The sequence below is a fragment of the Idiotropiscis lumnitzeri genome, chromosome 16 (genome assembly GCF_059441095.1).
Source record: "Idiotropiscis lumnitzeri isolate Australia: NSW breed Sydney's pygmy pipehorse chromosome 16, RoL_Ilum_1.0, whole genome shotgun sequence".
NCBI classification, from domain to species: Eukaryota; Metazoa; Chordata; class Actinopteri; order Syngnathiformes; family Syngnathidae; genus Idiotropiscis; species Idiotropiscis lumnitzeri.
The window spans coordinates 11,120,217-11,146,868 of NC_142406.1; the positions used below are offsets into that span (position 1 = coordinate 11,120,217).

The window sequence follows — 26,652 nt, forward strand, 5'->3', positions numbered from 1 at the left end:
CCAGTTGCATACCTTTCGCGATAAGGAACCTGTATATGTGTGTTCACGTAGCCACTCACCGTCACGACAGCCTCCCTGACCATGGCGGAGAATTTGGCCGACCTGATTGACGGCTACTGTCGGCTCATCTCCATGGAAACGCGCTCATTCATTGTCAGAGTTCAGAAAGGTAGCGGCATGTGTTATGCGTCTTTCTATTCAGTGGCTCCAAATTAGAATTGGCGGTGATTTTTGGATGCTATTTAATATGCACTCAATGGAAACTATTAACCAAGTCTTGTTTTTTATGGACTTGTGTCTGCAGTATCCATTACATTTTTTATTATATACAGCTGCACAAGTGAATGAGATCCAGAAAGCTGCATAGATCTATCCTTATACTGAATGGCGCTTGCTGCATAACATTTTTATTCGTCAATGAGAAACACCTGTAAGATTTCTCAAGTTTTATAGAGTGCTACCTTGATTTACAAGTTTTAAGTGACACACACTGTAGTATTTGCGTGTTGATATTTACTGTTAAGGGGTATGGCCTAGTGAGTGACACCAGGAGTCTAGCTCCAGTTGACCTTTTCCTACACAATGAGTTTAGTACGAGCGTCTGCTCCATGCTCCTTGAGAGTGGTGTCAGTTTGTACTGTGTGCTTAACTATTTGCCCCGTCGAAAAAAAAAAAAACTGAAAGTGATTAAACCACCGTGGCTCTCCCTACCCAACCCACCGTATTGGAAAACTATCTGAAGCTTGAACTCAAATTTAGACTCGCAACACCAAGCAACAAATCGACTGACCGCCCTGAACTCCGAAAACTCACACAGTGATGCTCTCATCAAGGTTTTTTTCTATTCTCGTATTATGCAGCTATTAGTGTCCAGTAGGTGCAGTAAGTTTGCAATTATGTAGTCCATATTTTATCATCATGCTGCATTTTTTGTTGTTGTTCTGTAGTAAATTTATGTTGTTTTGCATTTGTCCACTAGAGGGGGAGAGAGCGCTACCTTCCCTTCCAAAGTAAGTGCTGTTCCCTCTCAATTCTAAATTTTGGTAATTCTCGGCTCTGACTTTCCATATGTGCTGAATTTGAACAAAAGAAATAAAGTGCACAGTCTCATAAAATAGAGTGATTTGATTCCCTGTCCAGTAGAGAAGAGTCTTAAATACTTTACAGACATCCTCTTTTAAAACCTTCCAGTATCTTCTATTTTGAATGTTGTGTACATCCGTTTTTACGTTGCAGAGAGCAACATGACTTGACATTTCCTCCTCAATATTCTCTTTCATTTTGTTTAGTCCACTTGACATAAATAACTGGTAATATTGTTTAATTTTATTCCAACAATGGCCTCTACCAGCTGTAGTTGAGTAAATAAATGTCCCCGCCCACTAAAGGAGCAAAATAAGGTCAAGTTTATCCCATAGTTGCTGGATGCAGGTTTCACCACCTTGTGTTTTTTTTCTTCCGTTTAAACTCAACTATCACTCTTTTCTGTGTCTACCTTTCTCTCTCGCCCCATGTCTGGTCAAATAAGGAGATAAGTTTGGCAGCCAAATAGTTTCCACTTGTGCAAGTCTCCTCCTCTTTTCCTTGGCCTCTCGCTCTTCCCTTCCGCGGGCCACCGCAAAAAGGCAGAGATAATTGCTGCACTTTGGGTTGTGAACACGTACATGTTTCTATTTGTAGGGTTTCTAATAATGAGAAGAAGTTGGAGGCGGTAAAGAGTGGAGTGCGAACCATCTCTGTTTCAGGTAAGTCAGGCAACCGCTGCACTCACTGTCACATGTTCCCGAGTGACTGCTCTGCTCTTTCCATTTCCTCCAACATCTGTTTTTTCTCTCATTGTTCCCGTCTTGTCTCCTCCGTCCTGTTTGTTTGCCTCCACGCTTGGCCTCTTTCTGCACTCTGTCTGTCTTCCATTCACATCGTGTGTGTCCCCCCCCCCCAACACACACACCTCTCCTTCTCTCTTCCGATTGGCCGAAGACTTGGTGCCGTCGACTCCTCCCAAGCCAGCCAAGGCGCGCCGTTTCCTCCTCCCCTTTGTCTTCTGTTCCGATTCGCCACCCAATGGTATTCCTTGTGATGCGAATGCCTAATCAAATAATACTTCATTTAGAGTGGAATTAACTAACAAAGTATTCATGTTAACTCTCAACTTGCTCGGTTCTATTTAAAAAAAAAAAAAAAGGTGAAGGGTTATTTTTGCAATCTTGCAGCATTTCTGTGTGAAATCTGTTATACTTTTTCCTCACTGCCGGCTTCCTTTTACCAATTTATGCATTGTTTATTTTTCTCTTCTGAATTATGAATCTTTGTTTCAATAACAGTGTTAACATTCGCATTGCAAATGGAGAACAGCAGCACAGTAAAATGATGAGTTCAGCACATGCCTTGACTCTGAGGTCACATTTGAATTTGCTGCAATTCCAAATCCAATATTTTATCCATGTTTTAAGCCAGTTGATTTAAAGTGACAGAGTTGACTTTGCGGCCAGGAAAGAAGACTTTTGCGATTATTATCGGCCGAGGCGACAGCCGCTGCTCAGTGTAGTGAGCCGTTAATCTGCACGGCAGCCGGAATGCCGCAGACGTTTTCCCAACGTTCTCAGCTGGCGGCCTCCAATTTGACACGCAGGCAAAGCGCATGTTCACGTTGGTGAATTCAGCATTGCGCTAAAGTCATTAGCAGTCCTGGTGGAGAACCGCCTCAAGTTGAATGGCTTTCAAAGTGACATTGATATTGAAAATAAAATCGACAACATTATTTGTCTTGGGAGAAGGATAAAGTATCAAATGTATTGGGACACGTTGTGAAAATGTGCTTCTGCCTCCCGTGTCCGGATTTAACAATTTCCACTCATCTGTTGTACAGAATTTGGAGTGTGATTGTGGAATTTTTTTAAAATTATTTTTTTTTTATTTGGGGAGGATTCCCAAGCAAATGTGTCTGCTCTCTGTTTAAAGTCCGCCACTGGAATTTCAGCATTCACCTCAGCCGTTCACACAAATATTTACACGTGGCCGCAGACTGCATCGTGTGCAAGCCACAGTGGCGTCTTTCTACGACTTGTCTTGCATGCTGCCACTTTGTTAACGCATTTATCTGAGCTTTAACTAACCGCCTGCGTGTTTGGCTTTGCAGGTTGTGCGCAGCCATTTTGTGACATGACTAACCTATGCTTTCTTTCTCTGTCTCTCCCTCCCTCCCCTTTTTCTTTCTTCTCTTCCTCCTCCTCTGCTCTTGCATGCTCTCCCGGACCCTGCAGAAGATCTTAGCGGGGATGGTAAAGTGATTAATCTCTCTGTTGTTTCTTGTTTAATGCCCCCCCCCCCAGTACACTTGCACTCTTCTCTAAAGTGTGCTACGGGTCCGGGCCACGGTTACGCATGTTTCTACCTCCTCCTTTTCACAATGACACCGTTTACTGTACTATTCGTAGAATGACCGAAGCGAAAATGGCCTCATTTTCTCCCAATTTGGATATTTTTCAATACCTTGTCACTAGAACCAAGAGTGATGCATCACCAGAGCAACTCTGGGATGCGTCTCTTTAAGGGAATTTCTCCAAATGCCTCTCTCACTCTCTCTCCACACACACACACACACACACACACACACGCACACGTGGACTGACATATATTCTTGCACAAAGTCATGCCGAGGGAGAGGTTTGCTGGGTTCAAGCGATGCATTCCTGTCTATAAAGGGCAAATACACACTAAAGGCAGACTGGAATCTGAAAAACCAAGAGTTGTTTTGTTTTTCCGCGACTGGAATGTTTTATTATTAGATAAAGCAAAAGTCATGCAAAGCAGCTTATGATGAAATCCGAATGATGCCGCTTTTCCCGTTGTCCTCTTCAAACAAAATCGAGCCGCCCAACAGTTGTATTTCCCAAATTACACCATGAATCGAGAATTACAGCACACTTTACATGGCCTCTTTTTTTGGACAGTTGAAGTAAGCCAAATCGCCTGTTTAGCAGGGGCTGTCCTGCATCATATGTGCACAGAAAAAGTACAAAAAATACATGACGAAGCTGCGATCGGGAGCACCACTGTTTGTCCTCTTTAATCCCGCAGTTTGGGAGACTTAAAGAAAACATCACCTGCAGAGTGAAAAGTTTTACGATGGTGACGACCAATTAATTGCTGTTCTGATGGAGAAAATGCTTTTGAAACGAGAACGACTTGAAAGTCAATCCTTTGTTTTGATTGCGCCTGCCTTTCCTCGCCTTTAAATGACCCGCTACCTCCCACCTGGCGTGTTCCTGCAGAAAATTCTTAAGTTAATCAAGAATTTAAGGAGCAGATTCCCGGTGTTCCCAAAGAGAGTCCGACAAATCGGGCGCAAAGCTTGCCCCAAGCAGATGTTCGGCTCGTGTTGCTAGCAGCTGAGTCTGCAACCTGATTTTATTTTAAACACCAACCATTTGGTTAGGATGGATTCCGTCCATCCTTCCCTCCTCTTTTTTTTTTTTTTTTAAATTTCCCCTCCTCCTCCACGGCCTCCAACTCCTCCTCCTGCCTCTCTCTCTCTCTCTCTCTCTCTGTTTTGGATACTTACAAACATCTCTTTTGGATCTCTGCTTCTTTTATTTATGTTTATCTCCGCTTGAACTCTTTCTGGCCTCCTCTCCTAATTTCCCAGCCGCCATCACGCCGCAACGCCAGCTGCTGTCAAAGAGCTCAGCTGACATACCGAGCCAATTGTGTGTGTGTGTGTCTCAATGTGTGTGTGTTTGTGAGAAAGAGAGAGAGAGAAAGTATAGCTGCATGGGTGTCGCTTTGGGCAGGAGTTATCAAAACAGTGAGACTTTTTTGAGTAAGCTGCTGCACTTCCTCAATAATGTGCATGCCTTTTTTTTTTCAACTTGTGCCGTTTGTCACACTGTCCCATTTTCATTGCAGAGACTGATGACTACGCCGAGATAGTTGACGAAGAGGACACGTACACCATGCCCTCCAGTAAGTGCATCATTTCCGTTGGCTTTTTTCTCTTCGTTGTCCTGTAAGCCAAAAACAAAGGGAAAAGAGTGACTCGTTTAGGCTCTCCTTCTCCCTCCTTCTACTTGGTCTTTAAAAGCAAACTTAAATCGGAGAATTTCTTTGCATGCATGCGTGCGCAACATGACATCGCCTCAGAGTGCGCTGACTGTGAATCGCCTGGATGCGTGTTTTCCAAGCTGTCTTGCCTCTTTCCCGCTTTTCACCTCCCTGTCTTCCTCTTTTTTTTCTTCCCTCACCCACCCGTCGCCAACGCAGTGACCTATGGAATAGTGGAAGGTAAAAAAAAAAAAAAAGAAAACTAGAAGCTTGGCCTCTCTTATTCTGTCCAAATTCCAAATGCCTGCTTGTGAATTTTTCTTTGCCACAAATCAACTCCCTTATTAGTGTTATGACCAGGGATGGGCATTTATTACATTTCCTTGGTTAACAACAAATTAATAATCAATTAATGTTATTATTTTTAAAGATAAATTAATCAATATTTGATTCCATGCCAACAACCAAATTCAATTAAGAATGGTTAATTATACCCAACCTTAATTTTTCAAATATAATATTTTTGATCCATGTTATTTATCATTTTTTTTTGGGGTCTTAGTATTTTTTCTCAGGCAAAGAAAATGCCATCTTGTTTTGATCTACTGTTAGTGTTGTGGTGTGTCTGTTCTGTTCGCTGCATTTAATTCCACATAAAATAATTGATGTAATTATTTGAGTGTCATTTAGTTCTATTTAATTAAATTTTGTTGAGTGACATTTTCATTTTCCAAATTCTTTTAGATATTTTGCTTTAGGTTATATAATATGATGTCATATCGGTTTCACCACTTAATTTATTTCCTTTTTTTTTGTTATTATTATTATTAAGCACGGGACTACGAGATTCAGAGGGACAGAATCGAGCTTGGTCGCTGCATCGGTGAAGGACAGTTTGGAGATGTGCACCAAGGAGTCTACAATATCCCCGTACGTATACAGAATTAGTGACACCGGAAGACGTGATAAACGAGAGTCAGTATAAAGCTAAGGATGTCGTTGCGCAGGACAAGCCAGCTTTGGCCGTCGCCATTAAAACTTGCAAGAACTGCACTTCGGACAGCGTGAGGGAAAAGTTCCTGCAAGAAGCGCGTAAGGCAGCCGCAAAGTCAGCCCACCTTTTGTTTCACACTCATTGTGTTAAATGTTCCAAACGTGCTCCTGCAGTGACTATGCGGCAGTTTGACCACCCTCACATCGTCAAGCTGATTGGAGTGATCACGGAGAACCCGGTGTGGATCATCATGGACCTGTGCACGCTAGGAGAGGTTCGGTCACACATGCAAGCTTTATATGCTTGAATGCATAGTGATTCTTTTTTTTCTCCCCACGTACAGCTGCGATCCTTCCTCCAGGTGAGGAAGTACAGCCTGGACTTGGCAACACTCATCCTCTTCGCCTATCAGCTCAGCACTGCGCTGGCGTATCTGGAGAGCAAACGCTTTGTGCACAGGTAAATTAGCCAGCCAAATTAATACCTCGATCTATGAATGTCATCACGTCGCCGTGTTCGCTTTTTTAAATTTTTACATCTGGTTTCAAACTCAATTTTCACATGACATAAATTGCAGTATATGTTAACAAATAAACAATATTAAGAATAAAATATGAATATAATCAATGGATGCCGCCACCCAACCCCTGATCACCATTCAGACTTCAAATTCATCTTCCGCCTCCTTTTTAGGGATATAGCGGCACGTAATGTGTTGGTGTCTTCAATTGACTGCGTGATGCTGGGTGACTTTGGCCTATCCCGCTACATGGAGGACAGCTCCTACTATAAAGGTGATAATCATGCGCCTCCTTTCACTTCATTAAATACAGTGAAAGTACTCAAATCAAATCAAGACAGCTGAAAAAATAAAATGGATGCTTTAGTTGGGCTTTTCCGCCATCTACTGGAGGCTCGGGACATTTTCTCAAGCTTCTTTGCTCCTTTCTTGCAGCATCCAAAGGTAAACTTCCTATCAAATGGATGGCTCCCGAGTCGATCAACTTCAGAAGATTCACTTCCGCTAGTGATGTCTGGATGTTTGGTGAGCTTTTCTGCTTATTCCTAAAATGCCATTGTATCATTGCGACTGTGATGGTTTGTTAATGACTTGTGCGTCCCCGCCACAGGTGTCTGCATGTGGGAGATCCTGATGTACGGCATCAAACCCTTCCAAGGGGTGAAGAACAACGACGTGATCGGCCGCATCGAGAACGGCGAGCGGCTCGCCATGCCGCCGCAGTGCCCGCCCACACTTTACAGCCTCATGACCAAGTGCTGGTCGTACGACCCAAGCAAGCGGCCGCGGTTCACCGAACTCAAAACGCAACTCAGGTACGTGGTGATTAGAAATCATCAAACCAAAATCTGCATGCATAGGCAGGAAGTTAAGGGAAGTAAATTATCATAAATGTTACTTACTATAAACAACAAATCAATATATATGTTGGCTTTACTGCACCTAATTGTTCTAATCGATCCACTTTTTGGATTGATGGAACAGCACCATACTGGATGAGGAAAAGGTGCAGCAAGAGGAGAGACTGAGGATGGAGATGAGAAGACAGGTCACGGTGTCCTGGGACTCTGGAGGTTCTGATGAGGCGCCGCCCAAAGTGAGAATCGTCTTAATTGACTCGCATCACTGATTTAACTTTATTCGCACATTCAACAGAATCTGCGGTTTGTGTTTGCAGCCGAGTCGACCGGGTTACCCGAGCCCTCGCTCCAGTGAGGGCTACTTCTCCAGCCCACAACACAACCACTACCAGGTACTACACGCTCATGCATATATTTTTTTTATGGCCATTGTTTAACATCAAGATATCCATTCCGTTTTTTATGACTGTTTTTTTCTTTTTCATTTTTTTTTCTTTCTTTCTTCAGTCGGCTAGTATGCAGCCTCTGTGTTGGATGTCATGGTGGACATCGCCACCTAGTGGCATTTTTTTTCTTGAGCGTGGAAAAAGAACAGAATTTTATTTCTTTTTTTATGTAAGATTTTTTTTTAAAATCTTTATTCCATGATGATAGCAGCATCTGTTAGAGCGAAAGTCTAACTGTGCTTTTTGAGGAAGTCCCGTCTCGATAGCAACTCGCCGAGATGCAGAACCTGGTTAAGCAAAGCCAAACACTACAAGTCGCTAAACACATTTTAAACGAAAAAAGTTGTCGTCAGCATGACCTCAGCGTGCACTGCAGTATTGTCAGCAGTGACTGAAGTGAACTACCTCTCGCAAGTAATCCAAGCAGACAGCAGGCAATTTTTCTCGCGCCGAGCTCTTCTATCCTTACAAGGAGCGAGACAAAATCACATCTGCGGTATATATCTTGCTATTGTCAGCATACCTTCTGCAAAAATTTATTCTTTTTTTTTCATTGATTTATATTATTATTATTTAGTCTAACTCTCTCTGTGGTGTCCACCTTCAGCCGACAGCACACGGCGGCGTCGGAGGCAGCTTCCCTGCGACTGATTGTTGGAACCAGCACAGGCCGGAACACACTGCGCTGTGGAGCCCCAACATGGAGGTACAGTCAATAAATGCGATTAGTGAGGGAAAGGGACTGAAAAAAAAATGCAAATAATTGATGCAAATAAGAGAATATTTCTGCACTTTTTGTTCTTCCAGGACACGGGGTGTGGCGGCCAGGCGCTCATGGAGGAGAGGCTCATGATGCAGCAGCAGCAGATGGAGGATGACCAGAGATGGTTGGAGCAGGAGGAGAGCTTCATGGTAACACAAACACACACCACTCTCGTATAAATAGACGCGCAAGTCAGTGTTTAACCCGTGTGATGAACACAGATTGTAACCAATCAGGGTTGAGCATTTGCGAGGTAGGCAGTGAGGCAGGAAGTGGGATTGGCAGGAGGTTCGGAACAAGCGCTGAGGTGTAGATGGAAAGAATGGGAGGCAAAATAAAGGGGATCTTTTTCTTGACCAGCTCCTCCTCTTCTTGGAAAAAAAAAACTCTTTAGGTCCTATTTCTGCCCTCTTACTTCCTCTCCTTACTTAAAATCTGTCTCTATCTCTTTTCTCTTCATGACCTTCTCTCCGTTCACATGAGCACCACTCATCTTGTTCAGACTCCTTTTTCTCCCAGAATGCAACTCTTCAGGGCATGCTTCACCAAAACGGTACAGAAGCAAAGCAAAAGGGAGAGAACCAAGGATACATAGTTTACTGTCTATTTATTTTTGGAGTACTACTGTTGTAGCAACATAACTTTTTTTTCTGCAGAAGACGGAACCCAGAAACAGCCGAGGGAGCATCGAACGAGAGGACGGGACGCTCCAGGCGCCGGTCAGTTCTTTAGCATGGTGTTGACCCTTCCTTTCCGCATGCAAGTTTCTTCCTTCATTTGGCGATCACATGACCGCAGCGATGTAAGATGGCTGACATTTCAACCCATCCTTCCCTGACCTATTGTGTGCGCTTCTCCTTCTCTGTTCAGGGTGGAAGCCAGCACATCTACCAGCCTGTGGGCAAACCAGGTAGGTGAAGGCGTTCGCTTAAAGGACAAATGCATTTTTTTCAGAACTTCAAGTTAATAATAACATGCCTTTGACATGGTTTTGTCCCCAAGATCAAGAATTCTATTACGCTGATGACACATTCCAGAGACATTGGTGAAAATATGCAAATGTGTTTTTTAGAACACGTGGCCCCGCCGAAGAAGCCCCCTCGCCCTGGCGCCCCCGTTCAGTTGAGCAACTTGTCAGGCCTCTGCCCCGTCGACAGCTACAACGAGGGTGTGAAGGTATGTCTTAAGCGGACGATTGTGTGCGGTGCCGCCATCCCGTTCTAACGGCTTTTGGGCTAACGTGCTGTCCTTCGCTCTCTCCTCTCCACCCAAAACCGCCCTTGCCTCCCCAAATAGCCGTGGAGGGTAAGATGAGCCGTGCGTCCTACCGTAGAGAGTCAGTAGTTAGCCTGTCGTCACCAAAGACTCATTTCATGAATAAGTCAATAATGGCGAATACAGTAGAACCTCCAAAACTAACACTTTTTTGACTGTCTGTTAATCTCCATGGGTAAGCGGCTGTAAATGATTTTACATATTTTATTTAGTTTACATTGGAGGTTCCACTGTTATTGATGCGCCAATAATCAGTATCAGTAGTTTTAGCAATAGCAGTAGTAAACATAATGTAGATTCTCTGTATTGTTCGATGTCTCCATCTACAGTATAGCTCTCGACAGTATAGCTTTGTATTTATCTATCCAACCATTTTATCTTTGTATCAATTTCTATCTCTGTTGATCTTTATCTTTCTATCCATCTCGTTACCTCTCACTATCACTATGGAGCTAAATGACCCTCCTAATGAACAAAATTCAAGTAAAAAAAAAAATAATCCAATTTCTCCTCCCCCCGGTGGTGCAGTTACATCCCCAGGAGATCAGCCCGCCCCCCACGGCCAACCTGGACCGCTCCAACGACAAAGTGTATGAAAACGTGACGGCGCTGGTCAAGTCGGTCATCGAGATGTCCAACCGGATCCAGCCGGCGGCGCCTGAGGAGTACGTGCCCATGGTCAAGGTGAGGGGGCGGGGCTAGTCACAAAAGCAACATTCCGTCGAGACCGTGAAAGACTTTTGCGGAGTGTTTGTGCGTGTTTCGCAGGAAGTGGGTCTGGCGTTGAGAACTCTGCTGGCCACGGTGGATGAGACCATTCCCGTGCTGCCTGCGAGCACCCACCGAGAGGTAAACACACAGTAATGCTGGTGGCACATTTGTGTGTGTGTGTGTGTGCAGCTTCTGCTTTAAAGTTTGTCCACAGCAACCTAGAATTTTTTTAATTTGATCTTTACGTAACATCATCCCACCTGCCACAGATTGAGATGGCTCAGAAGCTGCTCAATTCCGACTTGGCAGAACTGATCGCCAAGATGAAGCTGGCGCAGCAGTACGTCATGACCAGGTGAGCGCCACATTGCTCGAACTTTTCCCCCGCCTGCTTCTTGGTGTTGACGTGGTCAAACTCGTCTCGCCTTTCTCTGCAGCTTGCAGAAGGACTACAAAAAGCAAATGCTAATGGCGGCGCATGCCCTCGCCGTGGACGCCAAGAACCTGCTGGATGTCATCGACCAGGCACGTCTCAAGATGATCACGCGAACGCATTAATCCTGCAGGATGCGCGGATGTTACCATGGAGACAGAGACTTGGTTTCAAATGGAGGACAGTGGACACTACAGATGCCATATTTTGGTGTCATCTTGTAATTACTACTTTTTTTTTTTAAGGAAAACTCTTGTCACATATTTTCAATATTACAAAGTGATTAATAACTCATTTATTGCAAGTTTCTCTTTTTTTGTTTGTTTGTTCTCTAATGTATAAATTTGTACAAATAGATATGATAAGATGGAAGGGCTCCATCTTGTATGAAAATCAATATTTAAACATTCTCTCAACCACTGGTCACGGGCCAGATTGAATTATGGATTACATTCTCTGATAAAGAACAAACACACAAAAAAAAGGAAATATACAGATTAAAATATCATTCATGAAATAAACCGCACAAAAAAAATCAAGAGCAAAATTACAAAAAAAAACATTTTAAAAGAGGGGCGTTACTTTTTTAATCACCCTGTACATTTTAAAAGGTAGACATTTTTAAAGACATTTAAAAAAATATTTAACACGTGAGGACTCATTTTGGAGGAGTTTGCCACGTGATGAACTGGAAAGCAGATGAAGTGGTGACGCTTGAACATGCTTTTTATATAATATATACACAGTTTATATATATGTAATATTTCCAGCCGTGGCTCTTACTGGATGTTTTCTTTTTCTTCGTATTGCTTTACTTTTCACATTCTCATCCTTAAACTTCAAATCAGGGTGGGGAACAGTTTGCCAAGCAGGGGCCATTTTTCTTAAACGTATGAAAAATATGAGCATTTGCAGGTTAAATGTTTTTAAATGTGCATGTCAGCTCCTCTTAGGTTTGATGTGTTTTTAAAATTGCATGGCGGGCCACATGCCAGAGGTTGCCCCCCTGCTTTAAAAAAATCACTTTGTATACGGCCACGTTTTCTTTATTTTATTTTTTTTTCCAAACGGTGATTATAGAAATAATCTCTGTTTAAACACTTTTCTGAGGCACGGATTGCTTGTTGGATACAAGCAGAGGAGGGAATCGATGCAGAACACCATGAATATGCTTTTTAATTATGTTGAAAAATAATTTTGATGGCTTCTTGTTTTTTTTTTTAATATGTTTAATGAAGTTATATTGGGTTGCCTGTTTATTTTTACACCACGAATCAAATTGGCAACTTTTCAGTCAAAAATCAATACTGTGAATAGACTAGAGCCACATTTGTTGGGTGAGTGGTGACTTTAGTTGGCCGCTTTGGTCAGCCGGTTTGAACCTGATGTATTCCCTAAACAGGATGTAAATTTCCGTTTCATAAATGTTCTTTTGATGTTTTTCCCCAGCACTTCTCTCAGGAAAGACTCACATCATGTACAGTTGCAAATTAAAAAAAAATGCACCGTTACAAGTTGTGGTTACGTCTTTATTGACCATAAAATAAACAATTCCTGCCGTCGGGCTAATTCTTCGCTTTTCATTTGCCTTAGAGTCGTAGTTATAAAAAATATTATAATAGAGAAAGAATAATAAAGTGTTTCCGCCCGGTTTCGAACCGGGGACCTTTCGCGTGTGAGGCGAACGTGATAACCACTACACTACGGAAACCGTTAGAGGCGTCGAGACACATTGTAAATATAAAGTATATACTTCCTGATGTTTTTTTTTTTAACGTTTTCTTAGTGGCTTAAAAGATGCGCCGCCTTTTGCCATCAAGTTTATTCTTATTTTTTTTTCAAACATAAAAAATGACCAACTTTCGACTGACCAAAATCCGAAAACTAACCTCAACCTATAGGGAGTGCGCTCTCTGCTGGTCATATGCGGTTCTGCACCCACCCAATTTATTTCAATGTGGATGACGTCTTTTCACCACAATTTGAAACCCTATTGCCTACATTCTACTCAGAACACAACTAACATCAACTCCTGTTTTTTGCGTTAGTACGCGGAACAGCGACATTATTCCATCAACATTCATTTTTTGGCAACGGACGGTACAACAAGGAAAGGGCAGACGGCTACTTTGCAATATTTTTTTCGTTTTATAATTTGCTATAATTTCAAGAGCGGCGGTGGTTTGTGTTTATTTACATGCAAATAATGCGGTTAAGAAAGCTCAACATCGCCATGAATCAACCGTATTTACGACAATGGTGGTAGCTTTACGGTAATACACATCTGTTTGTGTGATTGTGATTTTGTACGTCGAGGCGTAACGCTTTACGGTAATGCACACTTGTAAGCGCAGAAATCACTATGAGAAGTTCGGCGTCTCATTGGTAAGTCGATGTCCACACCAAGAGTTTATGTCGAAATATGGTGTAATTATTTATGTTACTGAATTTAATTTGTGTCGTAAATGCTGCTTCTGTTATGTTATTCAGACGTTTGGCTGGTCATTATTTGATTCTTAATTTACTACCCACTGATCGAACAAAAACTGAAAATGGGACGATTTGCAATAATTATAATTTCCGATGACTTTTTCAGGAAGATCTTGCTTTTATTCCATATGTTGTTTTTTATTGCAATAGTCTTGCCAATAATTGTAATTCCAAAAATATATGCAATCTGCCTGCTAAATATTTGACAAGATAAATGAAATATCATTCATAATAATCCACAGCTGTTACCGATGCAATGTTTTCTTCCAGCGGTTTAAAAAAGACTGACGCTTTTTGCGCTTTCTGTGACTGAGTATTACATTGTTTGCTAAATAGCATATACATAAATAAAGAAATATTAATCAGAGACGTATTTTTGTATGCTTGTAAATGAAGGCAAACAATATGTTAAAACTATTGAACAATCCACATCCACAAACGCGAAAGGATAGAAAACATTGTATTGATGTACTCTATATTTTCATAGTTTCTTGTTTTCTTATCTTTGTCGCCCCCTGGCGGTTGTTTTTTTTCTCAGTCTAAATAGTTATGTTAAAAAATTCAGTGTATTAACCAGTATAAAGAACTACCGAAGCGCGTATTGAATCAGTGTATCCTTTCTTCCAGAAAAAGGGAAGTTAAAAAAAATACTGAAATCTTAAGTAAATATTCCTTCCCAAAAACAAGATGGGGGGGGGGGGGGGGGGGGGCGTGGGTGGAGGAACGGACGTTTCGCCGTGCTTTAGAAATTGTAAACAAGTTGCGTGAACCGGAAGTGTATTTGAGCCGGAAGAGCTTTCACCTGATTTTTTTTGGTCAAGTGTATTTATATTAATTTTGTTTTTATTTTTCTTAAAAAATACATAAAGAAACCAAAAATAACGAATGTTTGCCATGTGTAAAACATTTTATAAGGGTTACATGTTTTAAGTATGCATCACTTAAAATTGTTTGAACATTTATTTCAAGAACTTTTGTGGCACATCAGGTTTTTTTTATTTATGGGGGATCTAAATTTTGACTGACCTTGTGCAATATGGATTTTCAAGTGTAATTCATAGCCATGTTTCAAAAAATAAATTCACCTGTTGCAAATCTAACCTTTAATATTCAGAAATCAGAAAGCCCTTTGTCATTGTACTCAGTGTGGAACAAGATTTGATGTTCAATGAAAACACATGCTAGAGAAAAAAAAAGTTTGAATTAATGTCTAACGCCAGGCACCCATTTTTTTTACTCTGCTGGCATAATTGAAAAATGATATTGAATGGATATTGCCATTAGATAAAGAATGATAACACAAGCAAGATATTTTTTGGTCATTTTATTATGTTTTTAGAAAAACATCCACTTTAATCAAAAAGACCAAAGCCCATGTCGTCATCAGACTCCTCGGACTCCTCCTTCTTCTCTTCTTTCTTCTCTTCTGCCTTAGCTGCGGGGTTAAAAGGAAAACAATGTATAGTTAAAAAAATAAGCACAAGAGCAACACATTAAGTTAATTAAGCCCCCACCCCATTTTAATATTTTTTTCTTTACCTGGGGCATCTCCAGCAGAGGCGGCAACTGCTCCTCCGGCAGCAGGGGCTCCAGCAGGCGCGCCTCCTCCGGCACCGACGTTGCAGATCAGGCTGCCGATGTCGATGTTGGACAGAGCCTATGGGAAGCAAAGGCAGGTAAGTGTCTTTCAGTTCTTGTCGAATGAACTTCATTTAAGAGTAAAAACGGCAGTTGCGCATTACCTTGGCGAAGAGACTGGGCCAGAAAGGCTCCACACTCACACCGGCGGCCTTGATCAGGGCGTTCAGCTTGTCCTCCTAAATTCAATATGGTAAAGAATAATTTAAAATTGCAAGAGTGTACCATAGATTTCTAAATTATTGAACATATGCACTAAATTGAATACAAGTTCCAGAGAATAACTCAAGATTCAAGGCAGCTGTTTGGGTTTGAAGGTGGTTGGGATTCAAAGTATGATTTCTAGCCTTTTTTTTGTATTTTTTTTAAATACAAATTAGGGTTAAGGTTTCAAAACAAGGCTCCAAAGCAAGTGAAGAGTTTCAAGCAAAGGTTTGAATTATAAGACACATTTAAGCCAGCCAATTTATGTTTAAACAATTTAAAGTTGCACTAAGAATTTAGTAATACAGGAAATAAACCATTTATATTATTCAATGCCGGCTGTTGGCACACTCGTGTCTTCTGCAAGGAGTTAGCCTAGCATTAGCAACGAGCTGCTAGACTTAAACCCAATGACTGTAAATGTCGTTTCCCTATTTCTAAACAAAATGTACCTTTTAATAAAAACACGTCCGTTTTACGTTGCCTCGTTTTGTGGCTACTGAAAGTTTGAAAGTTAAGCCTGATGGCGGCAAAGCTAACCGGGCGATCGCGACACTTACGGTGACAGTGACTTCATCGTCATGGAGGATGAGAGCCGAGTAAATACAGGCGAGCTCGGACACGGAAGCCATCGTACAAGTTTGTTTTCACGTTTATGGTGTTGGATGCCTAATTTTCAGGGTGCTAGTCGCCGGATTACGGGCCTTAGCTTCGGGTGAAGAACCGAGCACCTTAGGCACGTTCACTTCCTGATAATGGAAAAAGGGGCAGCAGTGGGCGGGAGTTTTCATTTTATAGTTTGCGTCGGTAGGAAGTGACGTCATGGTGCATGGGCAAGAACGACTGACGTAGCCCGCGCGAGAGCGTCGTCATCTTTCTTTATTTACCCAAATTCAGAAAACAAAACCTTTCCTTATTTTTTAAACGTGTATATTTAGTTTCTATATCTGGTTCTAAAAATAAAAAGCTGTTGAAATAGTGTCCTCATTTAATGTTTTCAAGGTGTCTTCATTTTTATTTAAGACTCTTGGTATTTTTATTTATTTTTTGTGAAATACTGGCAGCATTTCTTTTTTTTGTACTATAAATGCCTGTTATTGCTGATTTATTTGATCCATTTTATGTGCTTTACTCATAACCTTTTTTAATTATTGGAAATAAATACAGGTGTCAAGGGGTTAAAGCCAGTTCCTGCCTAATAAATTAAAAATTTGTGATTCTTTAAATATCTTTTTGGGATGGACTATATATTTATTTTAAGTATCATAAATTATTACATCCATTTACCCCCCCCCCAAAAAAAAAAATCAGGAAAACAAGTTTGCATATTCAGTCAGTTTATTACATCTCAAGTAATCACGACATCAATTAAAAAAAAGGTCAGCAATTACACCGGGAGGGAAACCCTGAAGTTTATGAGAATGTATTTCAAAGTCACATATCAGCACAATGGAATGGAATCTTGATGTGACAAATTTATAGTAATACTTTGTCTGTCCATTTCAGAGCCATTTACAAGCATCCAACAGAGTGACTGCTAAAGGTAAGTAAGATGGAAAAAAATCGGAAGAAAATTCCTCTCACATTTGGCACCGATACGTTCCGTATGTTAAATACTTGTGCAAAATGGAATTAAGTGGCAGCCTGATTCGAAGAGGACAAAAACAAAATATTTACGGAAAATGTCCTTTGGACGCAACAGAGGCATTACAAAAAATACAAAATGCTGTCAACTAAAATCCTCACAAAAATGTTTCTCTGAATATTTGCAGAGGAAAACAAAATCCAGTTAAATCATGTTTACAATTAAGGATGTTGATGTTCCTTCACTTGGTCGCCTTTGTCCTTTTTAGTCCTTTTTAGTTTTAGATTTACTTTTGGGTTCGTCATCGTACGAAATTCCGTATTCGTTGACTCTCGTTTTGTCCACCGGGTAGAGCCTGAGGAGGGGCAAGATGGTTAGCGGTCATTTATGCTTGCCCGTGTGTGTGTTCGTGGTAACGTGTGCTTACCATCGCTGGTAAAGGTAAATGAGAAAGACCACGTCGTCTCGGAAACAGGCCAGTCGATGCGATGTCGGCATGGTGATGATGAAGGCAAACACGTCGTCGATGAAGGTGTTGAATGCCTAACATCATAAAATAAAAAATAAAAATAAATAAAATAGACAATATCAATTTACAGAGAAATATTAATTGTGACTGTTTTGACTTTATTGTAAAAATAAAAACACTTGGCTTCTCATACGGCTGCATTTTTATTTCTGCAGCATTCCCGTAAAATAAAGACTATTTTCATAAAATTTGAATATATATTTTTTTATTAATTTCAGATTTTTTTTACAATTGTAAAATTGACAATTTTCTTAAATTTAAGACTTTTTTTAAATCACATTTTATTCCCCATTAAATCTCCTATTTTCATAAGATTACCTGTAAACTTACTTAAAAAAAAAAAAAACAGTGAAATTCCCCCGGAATTTTCTGAACATTTGCAAAATTCTGAACTCTCTAAACTTGACTTAAAAATATGCTAGAATATCTCAGTCATAATATGGTACTAAGATTTTATTCTCATAAATAAATTATATAATTTTACATCTTTTTAATGTAATATTAAAACATTACCTTCTTCTTGCAATTCCAACTTTTGTTGTAATAACGCTTTACTTTTTATTAAACTTTTTAATGATATGACTCATACAAGTACCACAAATGCACATAATTTAAAACAGTATTTTTTTCTGCCCTGTGTTCTCACCTTGTACATAAAAGCCTTCCAGGGCAGATGAGCCACTGACTTCAACTATTGAATGAAGAAAACAAATTCGATTTTTTTAAAACATATTCCTCTCAGACCATTGATTGTTAAAAACCGTGAGCTCACCTTATAGTTGACAAACAGTTGAGGAAGCATGAAGAGGAAGCCAAATGCATAGACACCTAAAATATATTTTTGCGGATGGAGATTAAATTGTGAAGTTGAGCTTTAAAAGCAATTGCTGCTCCAAACTTACCGTTCACCAAACTGTTGATGAGCCACGAGTACCAACTGCAACAGAAAAAAAAATGAAGACAACCAATTAGCGAACGCTTGGCGAACGCTTGTAAACGTACAGCATCCTGACCTTTTATATCGCAGGAATATTAGCGCGTACAAGGCTCCGCCCAAGCACAGCGGGTAGAGAAGGTACGAGAGGTACTTCATGGCCTTAAAGGTGGGACATGAGGAATGGTCACATTATTAAGCACGTCACTTGAAATAAGTGAAAGTTTTGTCAGTTATTTGGTTACCTGAGTGTCGTACTCTCCTGTTCTTCTCTCCGACTCGTCCAACTGGCCAAACTGCAGACAAAAAACAATATTTGGAGACTGATTTTCTATTAAGTCTCACTTGAGTAGTAAATCAGTGCTTCTCAGACATTTGTTAAGACAATGTACATATTTTACATCCGAGATTATGGGAAGCATTTAGAGGATGTCCATGTACAAGTACACTCTTTGCGGCTTATGATGAAAATTCCCACCCAGTTGATAACAAGAAAAAGAAAAAGAAAATGTATCTCATCAACCTACCCGGAATGTCGGTTTTCCTCCTTTCCAGAGCACCTGAATTTTCAAAGCCTTCTTCACTTTCCACACCTACAACAAAACGTCCTTTTAGTCCTATCTGTCTACATAACATGTCATCAAATCTTATGCAAGCAATTTATTTTGAAGGCACATGCTATATAACTTAAGATCAAAAATGCGTATGCTCACCTCAATAATGGAGCCAATGCCGGCGGGGATGAGGACCAGCAGGCTGGTTTGCTCGTCCAGTAGGTAGAGGAAGATGATGATGGTGCTGAAGCATCGCCACAGCACTAAAAGAATCAAAATTATTATTTTTTTTCAATTAAATAGATCCATCTCTTTCTACAGTTAGGGGTTACAGCGCCACCTGTTGCTCTGGAATGCAAATGACAGCTTGTGAATGCATTTTAACATGGTCGAATTTTTTTTAGAGGCCAAATTGTTAAATAAAAAAAATAAAAAAAATATATATATATATATATATAATATAAATTAATTAACTAAGTTGTCCTACCCGCTTTGCTTGACATTCCCACCATGCTTTTCTTCTCTTTCCAGAAACTGATGTCATTCTTGAAGGCCAAGAAGTCAAAAAGCAGCTGGAGACAGAAAAAAAAAAAAAAAAGGGGGACATCTTTTCCACTCTTCTATTCATTTGATTCACCTTAATCCAAAACAAAAACGGCCATTTCGGGGGTGGAGAGACTCACATGAAAAGCGGCCACGAAGAAGGTCAAAGCCAAGAAGTACAGATTAGTGTCTGTGAAGACCCCTTTAATCTCGTCGGCGTCCTTCTCTGTGAAGCCTGCGAGGGGCAAACGGCGGCGTGAAATGACGGCACAAGATTGGAGTGTTTCTGCGGGTCGTACCAAACTGTTGCAGGGAGTAGACGGCATCCTGCATGTGGATCCAGAACCTGAGTCTTCCCAGGGAGATGGCGTCATAGGAGATGGTAAGCGGAAGCTCCAGGCTGGTGCTGTTTATCTCCTATGAAGACAACATAGGCTGTCTAAATCGAATGCTGATTTATGTATGATTGCAGGTGAGGAAATGTCACTTTTTGCGGGACTACTTTTTCTTTGGAATGAACAGAAAGCCAGATGGTTTGGAATTACCAGCAGATCCTTCAAGCGGTTGCTGAGCTCGTCAACAAAGAGCAGAGGTAGGTAAACCATCTTCTTGCCATTTTGAAACCTGGAAGCAACCATCAACATCTTTTTTTTGTAGTTCTAAATAAAATAGGAGGTCCATTTATTCCACAAGCTCGAGAAATATGCAGTTGGCAAGATGCGGGTGGAGAGAGCCTTACGCTCTGAGGTAGCGGCGCACGTCATTCGGAAGGTGTTCCTTGTCGAACACAAAATGGTCGCCCACGATGTTGAGCGTCAGGCGAGAGCGCCAGTGCGAAACGGGCTGGTCTGACGCTTGTCTTTCTTCGTCTTTGTGTTGTTTGGTCTGACGGGCTTCTTCGGTGACACCCTTTGGGAGCTGATTGCAAATATGCAAGTTAACCCGCTAGCCAATCTGTAAGCTTCATTAATCATAATCCATTGCGTCACACCTGCATTTTTTCCTCGCCGGATATGAGGGAGATTTCAGGGGGCTTGGGCACCATGTAGGCGGTGAGCTGGGCCACCATGTGCACCTGCCGCGGGTCCTGCCACGGGGTGATGCCGACCTGGTGGACAAACACCAGCGCATAAAGAGTCCCGTTGTTGCGCGTCTTCTTGGGTATCGAGACGTTCACAGTCCTGGGGAAGAGACAAACGCTGACATTAGTGAGTAGCAGGGGAAATTAAATTGGGCCCAGGACAGAATCTTGTGGCACATCTACTACGTTGTTTACAATGTTAAATACATTTTTATACATTTGTTCTGTCAGAGCTAAAAGGCAACAATGAGCATCTACAGACCTCTCAAACTTTTCGTTGATATTAAAATTCTCCTCTTTGTGGATGAGGGTGTGGCCCCCGTCTGCATTGGGTCGGAGGGCTGTGTAGATGCTCATCTAGATAACACACACAAATGTCACGCAATCAAAAAAATTGATCAAATTCTTCCAATACCAGATAAGATAATACATTCCTCACCTGGAGCTCGGGGTTTCCCGCAAGGAAAGGCGTGATGCAGCCGGTGCTGGCAGGCGGCTCGCACGGTTTAGTGTACACGATGCCGTACATCACCCAGCAGGTGTGCACCACATACACCACGAAAACACCCACCACCAGGGTGGTGAACGATGACTTCAGGAACATGGTTGCAAGGGCAGTTTGGTTTCTCCTCAGCTAGCTGCGGGGCTGGCCCATGTCAGTCCGGATGCCAATAAGTTGCAGCTTCAACAAGGACATTTGAGAAACCTGCTCATCTGGTTTTGTCATTGTTAGAGTCTCAATAGCTTAAATTAAGCATGGCTTTGATCATGTTGACACATTTATGACTAAACCAAGCGTGAACTGACAGATAATAAAGCTAACTGATAATTGGCTAACAAGTGGGGGAAAAATATTTTTTACATTAGGTTTTAATGCTAAAAACCTTTTACATTGTTGTTACATTTTCGGCAATGTTAACTGCTTAAAATCTAAATGAAGTCAAAATCACGACTTGTGTAATTTTGTGTCATGCTTGTAGTATGTGTTAAATCATCATAATACAAAGCGATCGCAAATGTGTTACAGGTTTCGTAATAGGAATGCAAGCAGTTGGTTTGCGCTCATGTTGGTGCCACCTATCAATATTGATGAAAGGTATACGTTGTTTTAATTCAAACAAACCAGTGGAGAAAGTGTCAGGCTGCCAGTGATCGAGTGCCAGGACACTCACGGCGCTCTGGCTGCGACTTGTCGCGTCCCCCTTTCGGATCCCGGCCGTCTCGTTCAACGCGACGACATCGTGTTTAAAAAATGCCCCAAGTGCTACGGTTGCTGATCCAAATATCAGGAATACGTGAATCCTCCCATGCGCATCTCAATTCAGGGAGCAACAAAAATAAATAAATAAAAATCACATCAGCTGTCGCTGTAGTGTGAGGTGGATTTACACTACTTCCGGTATTCACTTCCTGGTTTGGTGTAATAACGAGATTACACCGGGTTTGTTAACGCGAGAAAAAAGGAGATTATAACTGCGAAGAACCCCGATATTGTCAAAATACTTTTGTAAATTTTTTAGTTTATTAGGGAATAAATAATTAACAATTGCGTGTCGACAAAAGCATAGTCGTGCTATAATTTGATCGCGGCTGCTTTAATGCTCTAATGATGGTAGGTTTTCGCAATATGTACTTTTAATATGTATATATTATATCAACCGTATTTGATTTGTGGGAGTCCCACGTTGTGCAATATTCGTCAATATATCCTCAAAAAATGCTATCAAATATACTGCACTTTGAAATGCTACATTTGTCATTGTGGAACGTGTTGTAATTTTAATGTTTTGAAGTTACATGTGTTTAAATGAATGTGTCAAATTCTTTCTAACTACATATATTGTACTAACCAAAGATTATATTTGAAAAATGCCGTGACCCGGATTCGAATCGGGGTTGCTGCGGCCACAACGCAGAGTACTAACCACTATACGATCACGGCCACGTTTTTTGTGACTTCCGCATATTTGTATGAATATGACGTCATCAGCTACCAACGCCCCTCAGACCTGCGGCAATGCTCAAATAATGCCACTGATTTTAGTGGCTACTAGCAACAAAACATTCAACCGTTAATGAGATGTAACCTATTGCAAAGCACGGTGACTCCTATTTGTCTGCAGACGTGTGCAAGTTGTTGTGCAAATTTTGCATCCAATGTGTTTTATGTGTTTTAACTTTAAGGAAAGTGTATTTGTGCTTTTAGTCTTTTTTTTTTCTTACCCGTATCTGCCCTTAATGTGACGTCACTACAATGCTGTTCACAGCCACTAGGTGGTATATTTTCATCATATCTTTGCCAGAATGAATGCATTAGCATGCGTTTCAGTCCTTACTCATTTCTGACTCTGGCATTTCATCCTGTCGACCTTTTCTTGCTAAAGATTTTTTTTTGATGCTTTAACTATCATATTTCCAAGCCGAGAGTGTGAAAAGTAAGGGAAAGGGGTCAAAGTAAGAAAAAAAAGAAGCTCTTGTCACAGTCTGCTGTGAGCCTTTTGGGCAGAAGAGAGAATGTCAAGAACAGTGTGAGAGTGTAAAAAATGCAAAGGAGAATGGCAGCATTTCAAAGATAGGAGAAGGGTACGACCCCCCCCCACACCGCCCCAACTGAGGCATCCCTCGCCCGTCTACTTGTCAGAAGTGATTAAAAGGCCTCGGCCGCTCTCTGTGCCAGTGATGTACTTCCCGGCTCCCCTCGGGATACCTGAGTCAAATACATGAAGCAAATTGCAGAGTTTCCGCTCCCCCGCGAGACGGCGAGCAGGTGGAAATCCTCAGGCACGTTCTTGTTTTCTGACTTTGAGTGGAAATGGTGACCGCGTTTGGGCCCTCCGCTCGGAAATTCATCGCGGCGGAATCTCGGCCTGCCTGCTTCTATTTCCACGTCATGCTCATAAAGCATCTCCCTTAACGGTCGCTTTGATGAGGTGCGCTTTAAGGAATGTTAATTGCACCGGCACAGAAATGTCGGTTTGCTTGTAGCTGTCTTCTAAATTGATTGTAATATTATTGTCCTGTTCTCATAATACGTTGCTACAAACGCAATTCTCATTTAGCGATTGACATGCGTGCATATGACAAATAATTAAACGCACCACATTTTGATGTCGAATCAACAACCCCCCCCCGGGTCTGTCGATGATCCATAATCACCTGGTCGTGTGTCTCCATTAACATCCTCCACTCTTCGGGGACTTTTGCTACTAATCGAGGAGATGAATCGACATTGAGTGTGACTCGTTTCCAAATGACCTCCCGCGTGCATACCATCTCGACGCTCACGTTCCCATTTGCAAGCGTAGCGGTTTGTAACGTACATCTTTAGCTGTCAGGCCAAGGATAAAGTCCGAGTAGGAAAAAGTTGGATGTTTTTTTTTTAGACTGCCAGGTAATCAGGCTTGCTTCAAAAGCTCCACGTTTGATTAAAGCTTCGACACTTGAGCGAACGTTAGTCACAGCGAGGTTGCTCTGGGATATTAAATCTGGAAACGGATTCTGTTCAGTCACGTCTCAAGATGTCATCATTGATTGGCACCAAGAAGCTGCGCGAAGGTGCCAAATGGGGGAAACATTTTTGTACTCTGCGTTTGGTCATGTGACATTCATAAACTGAGCCGTGATTGGTTGTTACTTGAGCCCTGATGCCGTTTCCAGCGGACAGCAAGTCTACTCAATTCCTATTCCACAAACGCATCTAATTTATGATTGTCAAGAAAAAATTGGACTTAAATGACCATTTTTTTTGTCATGTAAATCATAGTCTGGAATCTTTTCACGTCTCATCCCTCTCTGCCTTCATCGCTGTCCTGCATCGAAAGCAGAATCCAAATCCCCATCCGTCCTCCTTTGCTTTCCCTTCATTCTCATTCCACATTTCCCTCCTCACAACGTATCTGTCACTCTTTCCTCATTTACCCATCGCCATTCGCCCCCTTTTTCCGCCGTCTTGTTTCCCGGTGATTAAACAATGCCGGCGCCCTGGCGAGCCCGCACTATTCTTTTTAATGCCTCCCGTCTGTCCCTCCCTCGCGCCCCGTCTAACGGAATCTTTAACCTCTCGCCATCCGTCTCGCCTTGTCGCCTTCATTATTTCTCTCTCTCCGTCCTTCTCTCTGCAGCCTCCCGCGCCTTGTCGCCTCGTGATTGAACGAGTTGAGAAGTTAGGCGGATACCCTTCTGCCGTCCTCCAAGGTAGCACACACACACACACACACACACACACACACAAAACACACTCACTTGACCTGGCCCATACCATATATATCCATTTATGTGACCCGGGAGACTTTTGTGCTCTTGCTCTAGCCATCTATCAAGAGATGATTTCCGCAATCGAAAGAGACCCAATAAACTCACAAAAAAAAAATAGTTTTGCCCTTCCTGCACATTCGAAACACATTTAAACTGGTTAAAATAAACCTTTTCAACATTTTGTGAGCATATTTGAAGACACACCACAGGAAATGCTTGCACTCGTTGTGGTTTTGGTGCCTTTAAGCTAGCAGCACGTAACATTGGCGAGTCTGCGTGAGCTGCAATTTTAGTAAAGTTCAGCATCATTTATCAGCATTAGCAACGAGCAGCCGCCAGGCTGTTTTGAAAAAATTAGCGTCATTTATTTGCGTTGTCGACGAGCGTCCGCCGACAAGTGTGATTTGGCAGCTTGGTGATGAAGTGCTGTCTCCGCCAGTGAAAATAATGCCAAAAAATGTATGGGCGATGATTTACTTGCAGTCTAAATCTCCACATGGCATTTTGGTGTTAAGCAGCTGTGTTGGACTGAATGGAGGTGCGACATTCCAAAAAAAATAAAATAAAAATCAGAAGTGGGGTCAAACTCAACAAAGGAGGCATGAAACCAAATTTCTTTCCATGTCCATTCTCAACAATTCTTAATATACTTGATGCTCATGCCCAATTTGTGTGCGCTTGTGTCTTGAGGTCTCCCTCGGCAACTTTCGCCCCAATGCCCGGAGATGAAAGGAACTCTGGAAAGTCATCTCACGCTACAGAGTCCGCGTAAGTGGCGTCCCATGCGAAGCACATCCCTGTCGCCGAGCTGAAAGGAGGCTTTCATCCCTTATCGTCCATCAGCCGCCCGTCTTTTTGTCCGCGCGCCCTCCAGTTTCTTCCTGCTCTTGTCCGCTCTTCTCTTGCACCTTTCATACTTTTTCGCTTTGAATGTACATTTCCTGCTTTCATTTGCATTCCCTATGCTCTGTTCTTCTACTCACCTTGTTTTTGCTCTTCCTTTTCCACTTTAGCTTTCCCCCTCCCTCCCCTCCACTCAACTCGTCCTTCTCTTTTCCCTTCACTGCGAACATGAAATGATCAAAGTGCCCATTCTGGCCATGACAGTTCAATTTTACCAGGGCACACCATGTCCGCACAGCTCGTGCACACACACACTCGCACTCACGTGTAAACGAGTGAGGCAATCTGCTTCTAATCTCTTTGAAAATAGGGCGAAACTCAACCGTGAACAAACATCAAACATTCGCGGTTAAGATGCTCTCAGGTGATCAATTTAGCCAAATGCATGTAGAAGTTATGTAAATGATCATTTATCGCAGAGGTGATCAGTATTTATCTAATAGAATAAATTTGTTATTCTGGAGGATTTATTTATTGATTATGCAAAAAAAAAAAAAGTGTCACAATTTTCATTTGTTATATTTATTTTTGAACTCATACTGGCAATGACATATATTTGATGTCTTTTAAGAATCATAAAATTCAGGTATATATATATATATGTATATCATTTTAAATTGTTTTTAAATTAATTTACTTTCATTTTTTAATACATTTTTTAAAATGTAATTTTATTTTCTTGAATTTTAATTATTAATACATGGTAGCGTAAAGAAGGGTGTGAAAACAGTTGGAAGTGAATGAGTTAAAAATATTTTTGTCGTAATTATATTAATGTATGAATTTAGTGATTATTGTTACTTTCTTAATATTTCCTATTTAATTTAAAAAACATTACATATGTTTTTTTTCAAATTTTTTTGCATTATTGTATCTTGTTAGTATTTTTTAT

At 41.3% G+C, this 26,652-nt stretch overlaps 3 protein-coding genes and 1 non-coding gene across 11 annotated transcripts in view; 1 reads left to right on the forward strand and 3 right to left on the reverse strand.

Annotated features, from left to right (window-relative positions):
- The window catches only part of LOC148321423 (focal adhesion kinase 1-like), a 28,869-nt gene extending 16,310 nt beyond the window's left edge, over positions 1-12,559 (forward strand). For 2 of the 7 annotated variants that reach the window (XM_088318324.1, XM_088318320.1), the window contains exons 12-35: positions 52-169; positions 980-1,010; positions 1,681-1,745; positions 3,264-3,281; positions 4,909-4,965; positions 5,263-5,283; positions 5,876-5,973; positions 6,051-6,135; positions 6,211-6,311; positions 6,381-6,496; positions 6,731-6,831; positions 6,993-7,082; positions 7,168-7,372; positions 7,542-7,653; positions 7,735-7,809; positions 8,471-8,569; positions 8,671-8,775; positions 9,283-9,345; positions 9,497-9,536; positions 9,699-9,802; positions 10,430-10,585; positions 10,670-10,750; positions 10,882-10,967; positions 11,050-12,559. In XM_088318324.1, the coding sequence (XP_088174450.1) occupies positions 52-169; positions 980-1,010; positions 1,681-1,745; positions 3,264-3,281; positions 4,909-4,965; positions 5,263-5,283; positions 5,876-5,973; positions 6,051-6,135; positions 6,211-6,311; positions 6,381-6,496; positions 6,731-6,831; positions 6,993-7,082; positions 7,168-7,372; positions 7,542-7,653; positions 7,735-7,809; positions 8,471-8,569; positions 8,671-8,775; positions 9,283-9,345; positions 9,497-9,536; positions 9,699-9,802; positions 10,430-10,585; positions 10,670-10,750; positions 10,882-10,967; positions 11,050-11,170 (2,148 nt within the window). In that variant the 3' untranslated portion in view covers positions 11,171-12,559. The other 5 variants (XM_088318327.1, XM_088318322.1, XM_088318321.1 and 2 more) reach the window with 5 other exon arrangements.
- Positions 12,560-12,683: 124 nt separating this feature from the next.
- On the reverse strand, positions 12,684-12,756 carry trnav-cac (transfer RNA valine (anticodon CAC)). Its single transcript has one exon. It is a non-coding gene; the product is annotated as a tRNA-Val (tRNA).
- Positions 12,757-14,844: 2,088 nt separating this feature from the next.
- rplp1 (ribosomal protein lateral stalk subunit P1) lies at positions 14,845-16,145 on the reverse strand. Its single transcript, XM_088319069.1, has 4 exons — positions 15,938-16,145; positions 15,278-15,352; positions 15,075-15,192; positions 14,845-14,970 (listed from the first exon to the last, which is right to left on the reverse strand). Exons 1-4 carry the CDS (start codon positions 16,007-16,009, stop codon positions 14,888-14,890), a joined length of 348 nt encoding a protein of 115 aa, XP_088175195.1. The 5' UTR covers positions 16,010-16,145; the 3' UTR covers positions 14,845-14,887.
- Positions 16,146-16,697: 552 nt separating this feature from the next.
- clptm1l (CLPTM1 like) lies at positions 16,698-22,029 on the reverse strand. Of its 2 annotated transcripts, none has more exons than XM_088278463.1 (18): positions 21,776-22,029; positions 21,043-21,285; positions 20,866-20,960; positions 20,514-20,703; positions 20,262-20,440; positions 20,068-20,146; positions 19,822-19,939; positions 19,663-19,757; positions 19,467-19,551; positions 19,139-19,242; positions 18,953-19,018; positions 18,671-18,721; positions 18,505-18,587; positions 18,394-18,428; positions 18,264-18,319; positions 18,138-18,182; positions 17,390-17,505; positions 16,698-17,317 (listed from the first exon to the last, which is right to left on the reverse strand). In XM_088278463.1, the coding sequence occupies exons 2-18, from the start codon at positions 21,205-21,207 to the stop codon at positions 17,227-17,229; spliced, it is 1,653 nt and encodes a 550-aa protein (XP_088134589.1). In that variant the 5' UTR covers positions 21,208-21,285; positions 21,776-22,029; the 3' UTR covers positions 16,698-17,226. The 2 variants fall into 2 exon arrangements, with proteins under 2 accessions (XP_088134589.1, XP_088134588.1); XM_088278462.1 differs by having other exon boundaries at positions 21,727-22,029.
- Positions 22,030-26,652: the final 4,623 nt, after the last annotated feature.